This window comes from Neodiprion pinetum, chromosome 5, assembly GCF_021155775.2.
Source record: "Neodiprion pinetum isolate iyNeoPine1 chromosome 5, iyNeoPine1.2, whole genome shotgun sequence".
Lineage (NCBI taxonomy): Eukaryota > Metazoa > Arthropoda > Insecta > Hymenoptera > Diprionidae > Neodiprion > Neodiprion pinetum.
The window spans coordinates 7,494,833-7,513,189 of NC_060236.1; the positions used below are offsets into that span (position 1 = coordinate 7,494,833).

At 42.5% G+C, this 18,357-nt stretch overlaps 1 protein-coding gene and 1 long non-coding RNA gene across 10 annotated transcripts in view; one reads left to right on the forward strand and one right to left on the reverse strand.

The window, feature by feature from the left end:
• The window catches only part of LOC124219620 (protein prickle), an 80,771-nt gene extending 70,849 nt beyond the window's left edge, over positions 1-9,922 (forward strand). For all 9 annotated transcript variants that reach the window (XM_046627453.2, XM_046627458.2, XM_046627459.2 and 6 more), the window contains 6 exons: positions 2,544-2,859; positions 4,523-5,059; positions 5,678-5,994; positions 7,014-7,328; positions 8,035-8,312; positions 9,250-9,922. In XM_046627453.2, coding sequence (XP_046483409.1) covers positions 2,544-2,859; positions 4,523-5,059; positions 5,678-5,994; positions 7,014-7,328; positions 8,035-8,312; positions 9,250-9,476 — 1,990 coding nt within the window. In that variant the 3' untranslated portion in view covers positions 9,477-9,922. The remainder of the gene's footprint in view (positions 1-2,543; positions 2,860-4,522; positions 5,060-5,677; positions 5,995-7,013; positions 7,329-8,034; positions 8,313-9,249) is intronic.
• LOC124219625 (uncharacterized) overlaps positions 1-18,357 on the reverse strand; it is a 105,804-nt gene that overhangs the window by 80,289 nt on the left and 7,158 nt on the right. Inside the window, exons 2-5 of the long non-coding RNA XR_011177246.1 lie at positions 8,547-8,618; positions 7,761-8,325; positions 7,562-7,680; positions 5,656-6,102 (exon numbers count right to left, since the gene is read on the reverse strand). This is a non-coding gene — a long non-coding RNA (uncharacterized lncRNA). The remainder of the gene's footprint in view (positions 1-5,655; positions 6,103-7,561; positions 7,681-7,760; positions 8,326-8,546; positions 8,619-18,357) is intronic.

Genomic DNA, 18,357 nt, shown 5'->3' on the forward strand with positions numbered 1-18,357 from the left:
CGGCACAGAGCCTTCCGCATGCCTATGGCTGCCTGCACCTTCGGCTCTTGATTGCAGATCGACCCGATATTGTCTCGGATAGCCGCGATCGATTTACAACTTGTGTTACCCTCGTCTAAAACCATCCGGACGAATTAACCGCCGCACTAAGTATCGAAACCACTAATCGTGAGTCTAATCCCCAACGATCGTGATAATCATTCGTAAGACTGTTCGTTTCAGATCCCCCAGGAAAAGGGTTTTTCATGCTAAATCAAAATTCAACCGAATCCTGATGAAAACCCAGGTCCAGCTTTCAGGAAATTCGAAATTTCGTACACAACTCTACGATGTCTGTAGACTTGACCCAATTTCATATATAACAACTGTATTTTATATTTGGGTTCAGTTTCTACAAAAAATAATAATAAGCAATTCGTATGTGTTCGGCCTCGAAAAACGTACCGTGAAAGTCGGTAAGAGTGATCAATTTTCGATGGAAACACTGTATCGAAAAAGTACCGACTAACTCGAGAAGGAGTATCCTATTGATTCCCACCCATATGCAAATAGTTTTTTACAAGAACCTGTCGTCCCGGTTGAAAAAGGATGGAAAGAACATGTTAGAAAAAAAAAAATCACACCGTGTAGTCATCGTTGCCTTTCTAGATCCCACGCACGCACTGACATACTACCTTGGCCATTGCGTTGCCGCAGTCCTTATCGCGGGGTGTTGTAGGCTGTACAAGTAGCAGTACAAGTACAGAAAACTTATCCGCTGTAAATGCGATGAAGGTAAATGCATGCGTAGACACCCACGAGTCTCATACGTACCTGTATAATAAATTGACCGGGCATTGAATCCGCGGAGATGGAGAGAATTCCTTCTCTGCAAGGGTAGGAAAATTTCCAGCACCGATTTTATAACTCGATCCCGGGACTGCCAAGGGGTCATGGGTCAGCCCATTCAAAGCCCGCTGGTCGATCAAAGCCAGGGCCGCCTTTTAACGGACAATGCAATCCTGATTGTGACTAATGTCTCCCTGCTATTCTTGAGACACTTGAGACGACTCTGAACGGCGTGGTGAACGCCAGGTGCTTGGCACTTGGGCACAACGTCTATTTCCCTATCCCGTTTTATCTGGTTTTGTTTTATTTAATTTCTCTCTCTCTCCCTCTCTCTCCTTACAGCTCAATACCGACTTTACACACGTTGGCATAATATGTATAGCGTATACGTTAAACATTATGTACATAATATATTTGTCGTGGGGTTAACGACTCGGTTGACATTTGAGACGGGGTTTTATTATTTTTATCAACCTGCTTTGGAAGCACAGTAGGCGCGATTTACGAGGGTATTTGAGAAGGGGTATCAAGCGGATGCTATAAAAGAGATGATACGACTAATGCGAAAATCGCGCAATACGCATCATTGGACAGAGAGAACAATGAACGCTGAGATGGTGGAAGGTGAGGATTGCTTAGTGAGGTGTAATTGGTGGTTTTCGGTTTTAGTACGAAAGAGAATACAGGCATGACAGAGTTTACAATTTTTTTTTTCATCGGCGCTGATTCCCGTAATGCTTTAATGACAGTCGGTCAGGCAATTAGCAGAAATATAGACCTTGCGTTGGATCATAATCACCGATTCGAATGGCTCTGGCCGCTGAAGCACGAACGAAACTCAATTTAATTAAAGACCTACGTGCATCCGAGCTCATTACGATCGTCTAAGAAATTGCTTTTATATATAAAGTAGAAAATTAATAGCCGTGATCATCGGACACTCGGAATTTCTCTCTCATCCCCAATCCGAAAGAAGAAACCCCCGCGGCGTGAGACGCCGACCGGATTACCGCACTTATGCTTCCTTCTGAACTCGACGCGATTGTTTTATTGTCGCATCGAATCCAACGACCGAACCCCTTCCGATTCAATAAGAATATTATACACGCACCAAGTACCTACCAACTGCTCGAAAATCGTGCGCGGTTGAAATTCCGATTACTCTAATTATCAATTACGAACAATTTCTCTTGGATACCAAGAATCTTTTCGTCACACTATACCGAACCACTATACTAAAATGTAGAACGATACTGATTTCGATCAGAGAGTATAACACATCTTCTATAATCTGTAAATGCCTCATTTAACTAGTTGCCGTATCAGTAAGTTGTACCAGGTTCGATCAAACATCTCTGCAATGATTGACTAGAATGCTTCGAAATTGATTGATTAATTGATTCTCGAATGTAGCACAACGTCGAACTATGTTCTGAGGATTCGATTCTTGAATTCCTAAACACCCGACCACTCAACCAGAAGAACCTTGTACACTGAGAAACAGGTGGTGTTCAAATTTTTCCCAATGGACAACCACAGGCCAGTTTGTTTTGTGATTTTTAAAAATTAGTATTTATCAGATAACGTTAGACCGACACAAAATTGTAGTCTGTACTAGTCCGTACCAAAATGTTTCCCGCAGTTTGGATACATCCCCATGTTTCTCACCCCACACGGTGATTAATCCAAGACCTTTTTCCTTGGGGCTGTTGCAGAAAAGTGTGCCGCAGCTGCAGGTGTCCTCGAGAAGAGCACCAGCGGGGTTCCTCGAGTGAGACGGGGGGTTCGTCGGGATTGGGACTGGGACTGGGCCCCGGCTCCCCGATGGCGATGGCGATGGCCTTTCAGGGCCCCGGATCAGCCGCAGGTGCCCCCGGCGTGCCTCCCGAGCCGTTCAAGAGCCCGGTTCAGGCGCCACCGCCACTCCAGGACGCCCTTATGCATCATCAGAGGCACTCGCAGAGCGACGATGACAGCGGATGTGCCCTGGAGGAGTACACGTGGGTCCCACCGGGTCTGCGTCCCGACCAGGTAATGTCAAGGGCCAGACAAACGCGATCCGAAAATACGATGATCTATGCAATTACCTAGCGCATCGCGTCCCATCGAACGATGGACGGAGCGAGACTCGAAGATCTCTCATCCGATACTTCCGATAGTGAGAAACGTATTTTCATGAGAGTTCGTCCCAGTTGAGTATTCATTACTTGGAACGTATGTAATATAAGAGAACCGGATACCTCCTTGACGCTTCTCATACTTATACGGTTACTCGCATACTCAATGCACTCAGCATATTCACGCTCACGGAGTATATTATACAACCATTATCCTGGCCAGGTGTGCATCTTGCGTTGCCGGTACGCGGATACATCTGCTCGAGATATTCAATGAGACAAGAATTTTGCATCTCATCCGTGAACCATGAGTGATAAAAATATCTTAGTCATGGATGGAACGACGTGGCTTCAGGTACCGAGAAGACAGCCAAGGGCATGTCGTTATTCGGCTATTTCCGTAAGAGATTCGCCTGTACACTGTTATCCAGACTGGAAAAAGCACGACTATCATCTGTTATTGTGACAAGTCCACTTGTTTCCTAATCGTGATGTAGAGCAGGTGCGAGTATCGTTTCACTTGGCTAGTCTAGCTTCTGGATGACCGAACGACCGGACGACAGACGGATGTATTCTTAAATTGGCAGTCCTAGTCACGCAGCGTTGACTATGACTACGGCTGTCCTGGGTGAGAATCGCAGGTGCATTCCAGACCTTGAATTCTATAAACCACCTGTCCATTAATACATCCGTCTTGACGATGCGCGGCTAGGATAAGAGACAGGTGTTACGAACTTAGTAGCGCCAATCGAGAGTGAAGTTTTTATACGCTTCGCGACTGACGATGTTTCCTGGGCGAGGAGAAGTGCGGTAGATTTTCTAAATTTTCGTTTTCGAAAAGTGAAAAGAATGCTACTACGAGAGCGAAAACGAGGAGCAGAAAGAAGATGAGATTTCCGAGTTTACGGTGGAGATTAATTTGAAATTCTTACGGCAAATCGTGTAGCTGCTGTTGAACAGGTAGAAACAGGTAACATATATACCTGACTGCGCGACGGACGCATAACAACATGGCAGGCACAGCGACAGGGTATAACTGAGAGTTATCGACGCGATTTAGTACGACAACCTGGCGCACTTTTATCGGGCATGGAGTCAGGTTGACTCTTGTTTAATTAGCAATGGATTCACGCAGGCGACGATATTTATAATCCAATAGCAAAAACGCGGTGGAAAGAAAAATGAAGAAACAGAAGGAGAGTGAGAGAGAGAGACGAGAATACAGGTACACGGCCCTGTTTGACTTTAATCGAAACATCAATCTCCGAGTAATAGCTTCATCTATTTTACAGGAACCCGCGGGTTCGTCGCGTACACGTGTTATAGACAGAGAAGTTTTTCGTCGCGCAATAAATAATGAAAAATTGAAAATGGTCCGTCGCTACTTAGGCCCGCCATCAGCGGACGAAAAGCTGACCGTGATATTTAATTGGCCGGTTATTTCGACCCGGGGGACTTGGCTCGCACCCGGTTAATCACGAGCACGATTTTCGATCGATTAGCTCACATATGTGCGAGTGATTAATAGCACGAATCAATGCCGACCGCATGTTCACGTCTCCCTGTCTATGTTCCAGGTCCATCTCTACTTCAGCGCGTTACCAGAGGACAAAATACCGTACGTGGGAAGCATCGGTGAACGGGAACGCGTTAGGCAGCTTCTTCAACAGCTGCCACCCCACGACAATGAGGCTCGTTACTGCAGCGGCCTCTCTGAGGAGGAGAAAAGGGAACTGAGGGTGTTCGCGGCCCAGCGAAAACGCGAAGCCCTCGGCCGCGGTCACGTCAGCCAGCTCGAGAGGCCGCATGGGACCGGATGTCGCGAGTGCAGCAGGCCCATCGCCGCGGCAGAAATGGCCGTTGGGGCCTCGCGCGCAGGGCCCACTGCCCTCTGGCATCCCGCCTGTTTCGTCTGCTGCATATGCAGACAGCTCCTCGTTGACCTTATCTACTTCTGGAGGGACGGACGACTCTACTGCGGACGCCACCACGCCGAGACCCTCAAGCCCAGGTGCTGTGCCTGCGACGAAATCATTCTCGCCGACGAGTGCACCGAGGCCGAGGGCAGGGCTTGGCACATGCGGCATTTCGCTTGTCTAGAGTGCGACAGACAGGTTCGTGGTTAAGAGGGTCAGGGGGTGAGTACGAGAAGACGGCTGACTTAGTGAGGGAATTTTTAGAATTCGATTGGGGTTTGTTTTATTCAAAACTTTTCAGATCAAGATTCATTTGCGTATCTTTTTATTGGTAGTCACACGTTTCGCGATACCCGTGATTGCATCAGAATTGTTTTAACCGATTTTTTCCGAATTTAGAGACAGTATCCTTGGATAGCTCATATCCTTTTTCCTTTACTCTTAATTTTTTCTATGGAAAACCGTACAAATGCAGATCGATTCCCGTGTCGGTTTTCAGAAATAAATCCCAAAGGTTCACCCATTTTTAGTCGTCTACTCGTATACTATTCCCCGTTAAAACGGTTACACTCCTTCAGTGAGGATGATGCTAAAAAACTCCAAAAAAAATATGTCCAGAAAAATAAGTTGACGTCAAAGTTTCATGAACTTTACCAAGTTTGTTTCTCAGTAAACCCAATTAATAAACATCTATTTTTCCCTTGTCAAAGAAGTTCCTAATCCGTCAATATAAGAATACGTAGTAGAGTATTTTGAAAATTTCAAATGAGACATATTAATATCTGGCAACTGACCTGCATGATCTTATCTTTCCAGCTGGGAGGTCAAAGGTACGTCATGAGGGAGGGCAGGCCCTACTGTCTCCACTGTTTCGACGCCTCTTTCGCCGAGTACTGTGACAGTTGCGGAGAACCGATCGGCGTCGACCAAGGTCAAATGTCCCACGAAGGTCAGCACTGGCACGCGACGGAGTCCTGCTTCTGTTGCGCCACATGTCGCACATCCCTTTTGGGCAGACCCTTCCTGCCCAGGCGGGGTGCCATCTACTGCAGCATTGCTTGCAGCAAAGGTGAACCACCGACAACCCCGAGCGACTCTTCTGCAGGACCTCCGCTTCCACCAACCTTTCCAAGGTAAGGTTTCCAAGTGGGATCGATTGTCAGGGAAAATCGCCGGATTAACGTAGGCGATTCCTGAAGCTGTTCCTCCATGTGGAAAACTTTGTGTTGAAATCACGTCGTCTAAAATACCATCAGTTACTAATTGTTAACATTGTGATTTTTCTTGATTTGTAATCTGTAAAAAATTCTTAGTAGGATTAATGGACATGACTTAGAAAGACAGTGATGGTTCCATCAGTTTCTTTGAAACTAAAATGTTCCTCTGATTCCGATAACAGAAATTGTGATACTGTGGCGATGGTGAGATTATAGTAATCATTAGTACGTATTATCTAACCTGTATATATTATGAAACTTTTACGACGGTAGAGTTGAACATTACCATTAACCGATCAACGATTCCTCGGTAGCTCAGTAATTGGCGTGAACTGTTTCCGAGTAAATGGGCATGACGGTCCTCGTGGATAAATTCCACTGTTTAATATGTTTTTAGCTACGCAGATAGCAAAGCTTTCGTACAGGTATACTATTTTACAACGGTCTTTCCGACACGGTACGTAAAACGTCATGAGATACGATAATAACCGGTAGAATTTTGACCGTGAAATCGTGACTCGAACTGCACTTGCCTACATAATCGGTAATTGATTTGGCAGGACGTGAACCGAGGTTACATACCCCGTAAAATTATTTCCGTATGTTTTCTGATTTTTTTTCCTCTCATCTTGCCGTCAGTAAGTACCATGAATCATCCCCTGGCGTTACTTGAACCATGGCACAGTAAAACCCTCGCCAAAAATGCACTCGTCTCTTCACTGAACTCGCGCGAGAATCTTCGATAGCAACTGTGGGTAACTTACCGACTGCCGGTAAGTCGGCAAGGCAGGCATCTGTACGCCGTCAGTATTGACCAAGGATGGGAAAATAACGGAGGGATTTATTCCGCCGCAGCGATTTCCACCGTTCTGCGGAACTCACCTTGTACGAAATTGTACGAAATTAAAATGTGACATCCATTTTTATCTCCGCAGGTTGGTGAGGCGGCAGCCTCCACCTGCAAGCGAAGGGTCCTCCAGTCCTCCACCGCCTCCTGCCTCGAGACACACCCTCGGTTCACCCAGGAATTCACCCCGCATGCCAAGGAAGCACCAGCAGGCCTCCACCGCATCCGTCGCGACGATGCCAACGCAGGCAATTCCGTCGCCGGTTGATTTTTCCGGCGACAGTCTCGGCTCGGGTGGATCGAGGCCTGGCGGTTTGGACAGGGTGCTTCTGGAGAGGAATCTCGAGAGGCTTTTACAGGAGAGAGGCTCGCTACCGGAAGAGACGCCGACGGAACTGGGAAGGTCCGACAAACCGATATTTGCAATAACTTGTACACGTAATTTCCGCTCTCCAGGCCTGTGAAGTCGAACAATGCACGGACCAAGCGTGAAGTTAACGCGCAGGAAATTACGGAGAGTCAGTTGTGCTCGATTGCTCGCGTTCTCATTTCACCATACCCGACTGCCGATTACGAAAAGTCATTTACATCGGACTTAAACAAATCGTTTCATGCAATTTTCGTTGATATACCTACCAATCTATCAAGTGATATTTATGGACTCAAATTTCCACCCGTGATCTCGAACCGCTTCAGTCCGGTACAGATGATTTTCAGTAGGATTTAAATCACAGTGAATCCAGTGAGCCAAGTCACTGGAAATAACAAAAAAATAGTTCACAGCCTGAAATACAACGAAAGTACGTGTATAAGATGATAGATAAACGAATAGAACCTTAATGAATTGAAAAGAATCAGCCTTTACCGCAAGACTTGCGGTGACTTCCAATGCTCGGAAATCGCTATCGCGTAATTTCAAGTGATTCGCAACGATTTCCAATGAATTCAGTGACGTTCTACGATCGCTTAACCTCTTTATTTTAAAAAATATTTCATGGTCATTAAAGTTCCTTTGACCCCAAATTGCCAGTCTTATGACTTCCTCGAGTGAACGGCTCTTCGGTCAATCGCCGATGGGTGTAAATTGACCTATCGATAACGATTTTCAGACTGATGCAAGCCAGGGACAGAGAGCCTCTGCGCTACGCCCAGGGAACCGTTCCGGCTCACGCCTCCAGCATGCCGGAACTTCCGCCGCCGCCTCCGCACGTCAACGCGAACCTCAGTCCCACCGATCCACCGACTCCAACATCGAGAAGGGTCCGATTCCAGGGGGATGAATCCTCCGCGACGCCAAATGCCCCTCTGCCACCGACACCTCCGCCCCCAAATGTCCCTCGGTCGAGGAGTCTGCAGCCCGAAGAAGCGGCCAGTACTTCTTCATGGGGTGAGAATTTGAGCTGGGAATTTCAAGGGGCCGATATTTCGCAGATTTAATTGACATCCATAAATTCGAAAGTCAGATGGTTAGACTTCGTTTTACGGAAAAGGGTCTGAGCTGCGGTTCGAATCGATATGATTTTGTTATCCGTTAAAGCAGGCATTGCGAAAATCTCGGCTTTTCAGTTTTTGCAATAGCTGCTTGCTGAAATCTAACGAAATTCTAAATTCTATTTCATACCTTTCATTGACGATACTTCGACTTCCACGAGGCTTGCCAATGAGTCTCGTTGATAGAAATCATGCTCCGAAACTGGAAGAAAAATTCTCTTGGTTATTTTTTATGAAAGATTTTGAGAGCTTTACGATATCCGTTCGAAGATAATACAAATTCGAAATTCACCGTGTGTAAAGTCCGAGAAGAATAACATTGAATTTATAACATCGTATTATTTTGAGACAATTTATGTCGTAATATGTTTTTTGTTGGTTAATTATTCATCGCTAACCCAAGAATTGAATTGATTCGATCATATGTATTTTTTGTAGTATTTAAAAATCTCAGAGCTGAGGACAATTTATATGTTTAGACGTTGAGAAGCCCCGTGTTCACCATTTAATCTACACCTATAGTCTCGTCTTTTGCAAATCCGTCTCAACATTGCCACCGATATAAACATTTCTGAGTTTGCAAAGCGAAGCCAAATTGGCACCGCAGCAAAATCCATCTTCCCAACATTTACAGAAGACATCGATCCGTGTTCAGTGCTCTTAAAACCTACACTGAGAAATTTTTAGTTCCGGTTACCGCTCAGTCCTTAACTATTTTCATTTTTTACCACAATCCAAAAATATGCTTCTAGGTAGAAAATGAAAATTAGTTTTTTTTTTAACGTAATTTTGGAATCTCGTTTAATTTCCAATATCTCTTGTAATATTTTCAGGCGGTATCGGTTCGAGGGTGAGAACGGAAGAGGAGGAGAGCTGCTGTTCGACTTGCAGCTCATCGAGTAGCTCGGACGAGGCATCGGCGTATGCTTTGCCACCCCGTCGAGCCTACGGTGGAGTGAGAATTTCGTACGTGCCAAACGACGCCGTCGCCTGCGCCCGACGTCGGCAACCCCCGACGTCGCAGACGCATAAGGACGCCGAAAAGTGCGTCGTGTCCTGATCATTTCTCATTGATTTCTCACTCCGTGAATATAATTTCGATCGATCATACAGCCGAAAGTGATATAAGGAGAGAAGGAGTATCGACCCTTGAAAGTGACCGTGCCAATTAACGTGATTAAGGAATATTACCTGAATCAGTCGGAGTCTGAAATCAATGGACTTGACAGTCGGGACAATCGTACATAATATGTAATAACCTTAATCACAAGTATTATTCGACCTCTGCTTGCGCTAAATATTATACACTTTGTACCCATAATTTTCGAGGCAAGCAATATTGAAAGTGATTCAGATATATTACATACTTGTACCCTCGTTTTGGGGGAAGATTGGGCGAAAATTTTTATACGCAACTGTGTCGAGCAGCGGCTATATATATATAAGAAAAAAAAACTGTATTTAAGAAAAATAGTAAAACGGGTTTCGTTTTTAGATTTAATCAAAGCCGAAGAAATGATTAAAATAAAGTCTGAAATGTATAATACCTACATAATGCAGTTTCGAGTACAATATTTTGTTTAATTTATTATTGACAATAAAAAAAAAAAAAAACGATTTGATTTTATCGTCGATCTTTCTACAATACATACGCATATATCTGTAGGTATCTAGGATATAGAATTTATCGCCTAGAAAGGTAGTTGAAGGAAGAGTTCCTATTGGCCATGAGGTTTATTTTTCAACGAAGAAAACGGTCGGTATATTCCAAAGAGTAAATCGTCCCATTAAACAATCTCGCATACTTGCTGAAAGAGTATTTATCCAATTTTTCTTTTCTCTTCGCTTTGTCTTTCACCTATTCAACGTCATTTAATATACTATTTCAATCATGCCTTTCGTACGTTTGCCGCGGGAGAGTTTGTGTTCAAAATTGTGACATTACGTAAATGTAAAATTAACGCGAGAGAAGAAACTTATAGGTAAAACAAGTAGGTATACACACGTACAATGCAACACGTGTGCACGGCATAAATCTGTAAGTACAATATGCATACATCGAAACGAGCTGCGCTGAATTAAATGTGCTCGTATATTAACCTGTGTGTATGAATCACCTTATGCAAGGTAGCAATGAGTGGGGTATAAGGCACTCCGAGGTTCGGAAAGAAAACGTCCGAGAAGCCTTGGCACTCTTTTGCGCCATCCTGAATTCGATATTTTCCATACGTACTAATTGTAAGTCTGACGACCTTATACCCACCGGCTACCAGATGCGGCAGGATCGCTTTGCGTAGCTAATAATCGCAATGTAAGAATATTAAATAACTAAAAGGAAAAAACGAAATCGTAAAAGAACAAAAGGAACTGACAATGTCAATGTAAAAGCGAAACTTCGTATAGGAACACTGTAATACTCGTTAATTAATTAGCAGCCGACGGAAGATTTCGCATGATAATTTTATTTTGTCGGACGAGCTATACATTCTAAGAAATTTTTACATCATTCGATAACGATGCAACGCCACGTAATACAAGACTCTGTAATATCGTATCGGATACTTCTTTTTTAACTTTAATTTCTGTTTTTTTTTTTTTCCCCCTCTCGAGGTCCGTGTACATTATATTTTATAGCTTTAAGATGTTACAGCGAATAGTTAGACCCTGTGTATATATTGCCTTTTCACGATTTGTATAATAAAGTACAATTTATTATTATTTATTCCAAGCTCAAATCATATTATATACGTGTCCGCACCTTTACCCAGATACATTTTCATAGCAAGGCCGTACAACAGATTCCAACTGTGCGGCAAGACGCGGAAAGAAAAAAAAACCAAAAAAAAAAAAAAGAAGAAGAAGAAGAAGAAAAAAAGGAAAGGAAAGGAAATGAAATAAACCAAAGAGAGAAAGAAAATAAAAGGGGATTGATCAATCGTCGATATCACAGAACTCGCGCGTTCTGATCATTAGACGCTTCGGCACGCAACCGAACGACTGCTGAATTTATTATGTCACATATTGAGGCCATTTGTATCGTTATAAAGTTACCATGAACACGCACTTCTGGCGTTAGACGATATTCCAAGGGCTCGCGTGTGTCGCACCGCCTTTGCCTTAGAATTAATACCCGCGATTATTTTTGGGTCAAACTTGCACGTAAGCTCTTGCGAAATTATAAATTAATGCCGAGTGAGACGTATTATCGGTGATTAAACGCTTGCGTTTCGACACAACGAAAGCAAATTCCATTCGACGGATTTATCGTATTACGCAGCTTGTGAATAATATCGTCCTTTTTCTACGTTTAACCCTTTTATGTAAAAAATTTTTTCCTTACATGCGATTATCTTGGAATTATTCCACACGTGTGCTCCTCGGGTCGCTGATTACGAATCTCAACTCGAAATTCGAAAATTCGAAATGGCAAATCCAATACGGCGAACACAAATTCAAAAAATTATTTGCTTTTGTTAAAACTTTACGTTAAATGGTTTTTGAGGTTATTTATTGATTACGAATCTGAACTCGAAATTTGAAAATTCAAAATGGCGGACAAGCGAGAACAGCAAGGAAAATTTTGAAGTAATTCGGTAATATGTTTTGGTGTTTCTATTTTTCGTCGAAAAGTTTCAATAAATATTTCAGGTACAATATGGAAGCAAAATGCTCGGCGCTTGTTACCGAAAAAGTTGTTTAATAAACAAGATGTAGAAAAAAGGTGGGAGACTGGGCGTCTTAAAGGGTTAAGAAAGGGTTTAGAAGGAACGACCGTTTCAAGTTTCGCCTGTTTATGGCAAAGAACGGACTTTTGGAATAAAAAACAATTAGCTTCCAACATCGAGTGCCTACATGCCTATGCATGTATTGCCGAGGTACGAAACGGGAGAATTATCTTTCCTGCGTATAATTACGGAACGGCCCTGGGTCGCAATAAAAAGTGAAACATAGCGGCAGCCTCTTCGCTACAAGGACAGCGGAAATGAGGAAGTGGTGACAGGCAGTAGTTTACGGTATTAGAAGGCAGATTAAAGACCGCCGTGGATGCAGGTGAGCTTTCACTTCGGCGAATAACGAATTGTTGTTGCTACTTTTCACGCCGATTGCTATAACTGCAGGAATGTAGTAAAGAAACAACGACTGGAGGTGTAACAATCGATGACGTCCATCTCCGGGCTACGTTGTGGTTTTTCATCCGTGGGAATTGAAGTTTGATAGATCTCATTATTTTCTGCCTTTGACAGAACAATATAATAACCCATTGTCTAGTGCGCTCAAACTATATCCGTTCAGTTTCGCAATTATCTATTGTAAAGAAACTGCGGATGGAAATCATTCCTATTTATTTTCACTTTCGGCTAGTGTTTGAATCCTTGATATTATAATTTCGAGGATGAATCAAGTATCGATCAAAAGTTGGGCTGAGGAGAAAAAAAAAAAAAAAACAAAAAACAACAAACTATTCGAAAGGTCTCCGGCAATGTTAATTGCGCAAATGACGGTTGACGGGATTGAAAAAAAGTTATGTAAATCCTTGTTATGCGATGGGTATGAATTTGTGATAAAATATCAACTATTTCGGAAAAGGTTAAATAATTTCAAACTACAAAATGATTAAACTCTGCTCCTTTTAACCCGATTTTATTGTTTTTGAAATCATCTGCTGAATAAGGTAATATTGAAGTAATCTCACATTGCGGTGTAGTTGTAACGGGTGAATTTAATTATTGACGAACATCGGCTTTATCATTCTTAGACAAATTCGTTTTGATCGACTTTGGATATTGTAAAATTTTCATCAGGCGGCATCTAGAGATTCCTGTAACGAATAACATAATTCCCAAAAAATATTATCGGGTTAAAAATACCAAAGTTTGATTATTTTGAACGTTCTAATTATCAAAGTATTTTCAGAAACTGTAACTGATATCTCTAATGCAGCTTGTCTTGTTCGAGATTTCTCAGATTCGTTTTCATTGCACAGTAGAAATGTCATTTGAAAATTTACATTCCTGAAGATTTCCCAAACAGTTTTGCCCAATTCTTAACTTCCATTCCGGTGGATTAATCCTTAACTCTCTGAGTCATAGTGGTAATTATTCTTACCACCTATTTTATATCCATTTTTTGTATACTTAGAAAACTTTCAAAACATATTTCTTTACAGTTCTTTGCTATTTCTGATAGTATACTAATAGGTTTTCAATACTCGAGAGTAATTGTTGCGATAAAATGCAAGTTATTATTGTTAGAAACAAATTGATTGAAAAAAATCGTGAATAATTGATTTCCGAGAAAATTACCCCTCTACACGTATGCATGTTTTATACAAATTATAAGTTCTTAGGCACGCCGATTATGAATCTGAAGTCGGGTTTTGAAAATTCAAGATGGCGGATCTGACATGGCGGATGAAAATCGAAAATTCGCTCGAATCCGGAGAAAAAAACTCTATCCGGGAGTTTTTGTGGTGGCTGATTACGAATTGGAAATCAGATTTTCAAAATTCATTATGACGAATCCAATCACCGACCTCAAAAACCCTTGCCTAGAGTTTTTTGACCGTATTCGATCAACTTTAAAATTTTCGTCCGCCATGCTGGATCCTCCATCTTGAATTTTTGGAATCTGATTTCAGATTAGTAATCAACGACCCCAAAAACCACAGAATACTATCTTGCTACAAAAGTCGACCGCAGCACAATAACGTTTGACTCAAAGGGTTAAGCTCAAGACGTCCCCACCAATAATAATTATATTCATTCCTTCTTTATCCCGCTCACGATTTTCCTCGGTTCTCCAATAAACGGGGAAGGAAGGTCTCTGCACGTTCCGCGTAGAATACAATAGACAAAGAACGAGTGGTTAAAACGCATCAAAGTTTCTACGGCACATCCGGATGCGAGCCGAATGTCAATTGCGTTTCCGTGTGTGACTAACGACGCCTAAGACAAAGTCGTCTTTGGCCAACTGGAGTCGACGGAGAGACAAAAAGTTACAGCTACCTGTGCAGGTACAAGGGCTTCTGATTCTTTGTTTGGACAACGGAGGCGGCGGGCAGAACACGCCCGATGATTAGCCACACGGGACTTTGCATCCCGATGAGCCAATGCAGCGTGGGTTCAGCTTCGGCTGCACGCCGTGCCTTATAAGAAGCGAGGAAAGTCTCGGGGAGGAATCGAAATAAGTTGTAATCGAGAAATTCGAGCCTCGTACCGCCCAGTAAAGCCGAATTATTCCGGGGATCAATCTGCCAATATTGAACGTCGTAAAATAGCGAACACCGCAGCTTATCAGGATTTTCCTGTCAGCTTTTCCTCCTGAGAGGATATCTCGGATTTTACTAGGCAACCTTTTCGAGGCCCGTAGGTTTGATCCCCAGTTTTTTCTACGTACCTCGGTGCGAAACTTTGAGCAGAAAATTACGCGCCACAATCAAACTTGAATAATACTGATATTTCTTCGCCTGTACATTGAAATTTCGTCGTCACTGGGATGTGTTTTTGTTTTTACTACCGATTCATTTGACTTTGGAAGATATTCAACGTTGTTACATCAAAATATCAGACTGCTTTCAATTTAATGAGATTCGCAAAATTAACAAGTGTGGTCGAACAATGTCTCTGCAACTTTCGACGTCTACAAAATATGATTGTTTTTACGAGGAATTGATTTGAGAGATGGATTTGCATTCAGTTCTTGATTCTTCTTCAAACCAAGACGATGAAATTTCTCTAATATTGATCGATTTGAACGGATCACGAGATTGATTTTAAATTCATTTTTCACCGTCTTTATCAGGAAAGTTACCAATCGCGGTAGATCAAAGAATTATTTTTCACTACTTTCGAATAAAATAACGGTAAAATATTGCGAATTGGAAGTGGTATAATTAATGAGTTTCTTAATATATTCACAGCTGTGAACATAATTTCTCTCATCTAAACCACGAGGATCGTCTCAGCTTGTAATGATTCCCAGTAAACGAAAAAATATTGAATCATGTTAAATTAGAATCGTTTTGATGGCTGTCACTGCGCATCACACAAGAAAATGGATTCTATGGCCGAAAAATCAATCCGATTTAATCGTTATATTGCTTTTAATATGCGTCAACGGATTTTAAGATTTTCCATTTGCATTCTCTAACATACAAATCCGTATCCATTGCATCTATTTCTATTCCATTCTTTTGTACAAATTGAAATTTCAATTCACCTCGAACAAAGTTTAATACGTCTCGAACATCAGCGCTTTTATCGTTTTCCATTGGACTCTTTCTTTTCTAATCCATTTTAAGCCGCGACGAAAGATTCCGAATATTTTCGCATTACGCGGCAGGTTTACTCGATAATTTCGAATTGACAAACAGGAAAATGAATCCATTTTCATCCGTTTCAATCTGTTTTCGTTTACTGGTATCGACAAAATTGAAACGAATCGAAGGCTGATGATCGTTGATGTAATCACCGAATCGTTTTTGAGATTTATTAATTGCGATTCTGTCTAATCGATTACGCAAACAGCACAGCTCAACTCTTGTGACATTTAAACGTTCTGCGCGTCCCGTGTGTGATAAAAATAAAATAAAATAAAAATGTCGAAATGTTACGTAACAATAAGGGAAGAGATCATAACCGAACGAAACGCGGGAAAACGTCAAGACGGCGATTCCGATTATGTGTGTATAATACGCTATTACATGCCTCGAATGAATGTCTGAAAGCGAGATGAAAGTCTCGTGAGTTTTTAATCATTTTTGTGAAATGCGTATAATTTCTAACAAGCAGCGGGAACATTAAACGTTCCGCACTACCCGCCGAAATACTCGTCTGCTCAAGGATTTGCGCAATCGTGCAAGAATAACACCAAAGTGTCGTGAAAATTAAAAAAAAAAATAAAATAAAACACTTGCATCCGTAAAATAACCCGCGGCGCAAAACTCGTCGACTAAATGTCCCACTCTCGTCTCATACGTCGTAATATATAATATAGATTTCTATCTTGTTGCGCGTCGTTATACCCATTTTCATAACAATTTCATTGTTGAGTCTCACCGCGGTTATTCGCAGCTGATGCTCGCGTTCTACGGCTATCATGTTACATGGCTCCGACTTGAAATCACATGCGTTGAGGACGGTGTGAACCAGGCCAATTGCGCAAAACCGAATCTCCCAGTTTCCTGTATCTTTCGCAATTTTTAACCATAAGAATCCGAGCAAGATTCTGAAGGCACGAATTTTTCAGAGACGAAATCGATTTTTTTTTTTGTTTGTTTGTTTTTTTTCTTGGATTGTTTCGATTGATTATTCTGCCCGTTGGGTCAGCGCAAAGCCGTAGAAGTTTAACCGTTGGTTACAAGGAGCCGGTTTCTTGACGTTAAATTGACACGCGAAATTGTATACACCCCGATCCATCCTCAACGTGGTGTAGAAATTAACGACGAGGCCTCGAGGCAGCGACGCCTTTAACGCGGAATAGTAATTACATCGATCGGGTTGTATAATAAGTGTTCAAATTACAAGGTGGATAATGATTGAGGTGAAATTGAGACTGTTTTAAAAGCCGAGAAATTATACCTACACACAGCTCGGGCATAAATTCTACATTGTAGATACGATACGGCGATGCGTGAAGCATGTGCCTCGGATGATTGACCGCGGAAGTAAAAAGTGAAGAAATGCAGGTAACGATACCCATCGTATTTTCAATAACAAGCCGCCATAAATTTGGCTCAATTGTTGAACGGAATCTAATTTTCTTACGCGTAACGACGCTTTTCTTAATAATTTTCAGGACGCGGCGTGTGATCGATTTATTCGCGTCGCGCGTCTTTTTCGCACTTGAATTGCAAACGCGTTTCAAGCATCTTTTTAGCCAACTCGAGAACGGAATGCACGAAATGCATCCGCTCAGCGCCGGAAGAATTCTTCAATTTTGCGTGGTGCGATATCCGATTAAAAAAAAATGTTAATACTACGAAGATTCAAAACTGTAAATGCTTTCTCTTTTTAATTTTTATACGATTTTGAATGGTTATTCCATTAAATTTTTCATTCCTTAAATTATCAAACCAACTGTTAAAGATTACTGAAAATATGTAACTTTAAAATAACAAATAATTCCAATGTCTCGATATTTTCTGTTCGACGTAGCCGATTATCGAATTATTTTTCATCCTCTATCGATAAATTGACTTTTGACTTCCATTCTCACAAAAAAATTCAATTTACAAATCAACAAATTTCCACGCACCAAATCCCTCGCTATCGTCTCAAAGAATCGAAACCCATTTAGCGAATCTCATTCTGAAAAAATTCCAGACCACCCTGTATATATACATATATATATGTATACACACGGACCGAATACCACCGTGAGCACGGTGATACCATACGATTTTTTACAGGTTCCTCGTCGCATATTATACGAGCGGTAGGCCGTAGAACCTCGTAAGAGGCTTTCTCTAGCTTCGGAATGCGCAGCCCCCCCTCCACCACCTCAGCCACCTCCTTCTTCTTCTCCGGTCTCGTTCACAAGATCGAGTCTTGCTACTATACACGCGAGGAGAAGGTGAAACATACGCTCGACGTTCCTCGTCCCTTGATACACAGAAATGTGGGTACACCTCGTCTTGGTACGCAGGCTAGGCGAAGAAGTTTGGCAGCAGCAGCAGCAGCACACTAAGCGGCTATCCTCAGGGCCGCACGAACCGTGAGGCCCTTAGCCGAGGGCCCGGCAAGACCGCGTGAAACTCTCCCGCGCGCATGCGCAGAAGGAGTTTCTACTAGCCGGAGCGCCTGGGCTTCGCGCAGTCTGCTTAACGGAACGACGCGGTCTGAGGCTAGGTGTGCCTGAGGCCCCGAGACCATCATGGCGGGGGTAATCCGAGAGTCGTGCTGAGCGAGCGAAGGGGGGGGGGGCCTTATGAATTTTTCGCT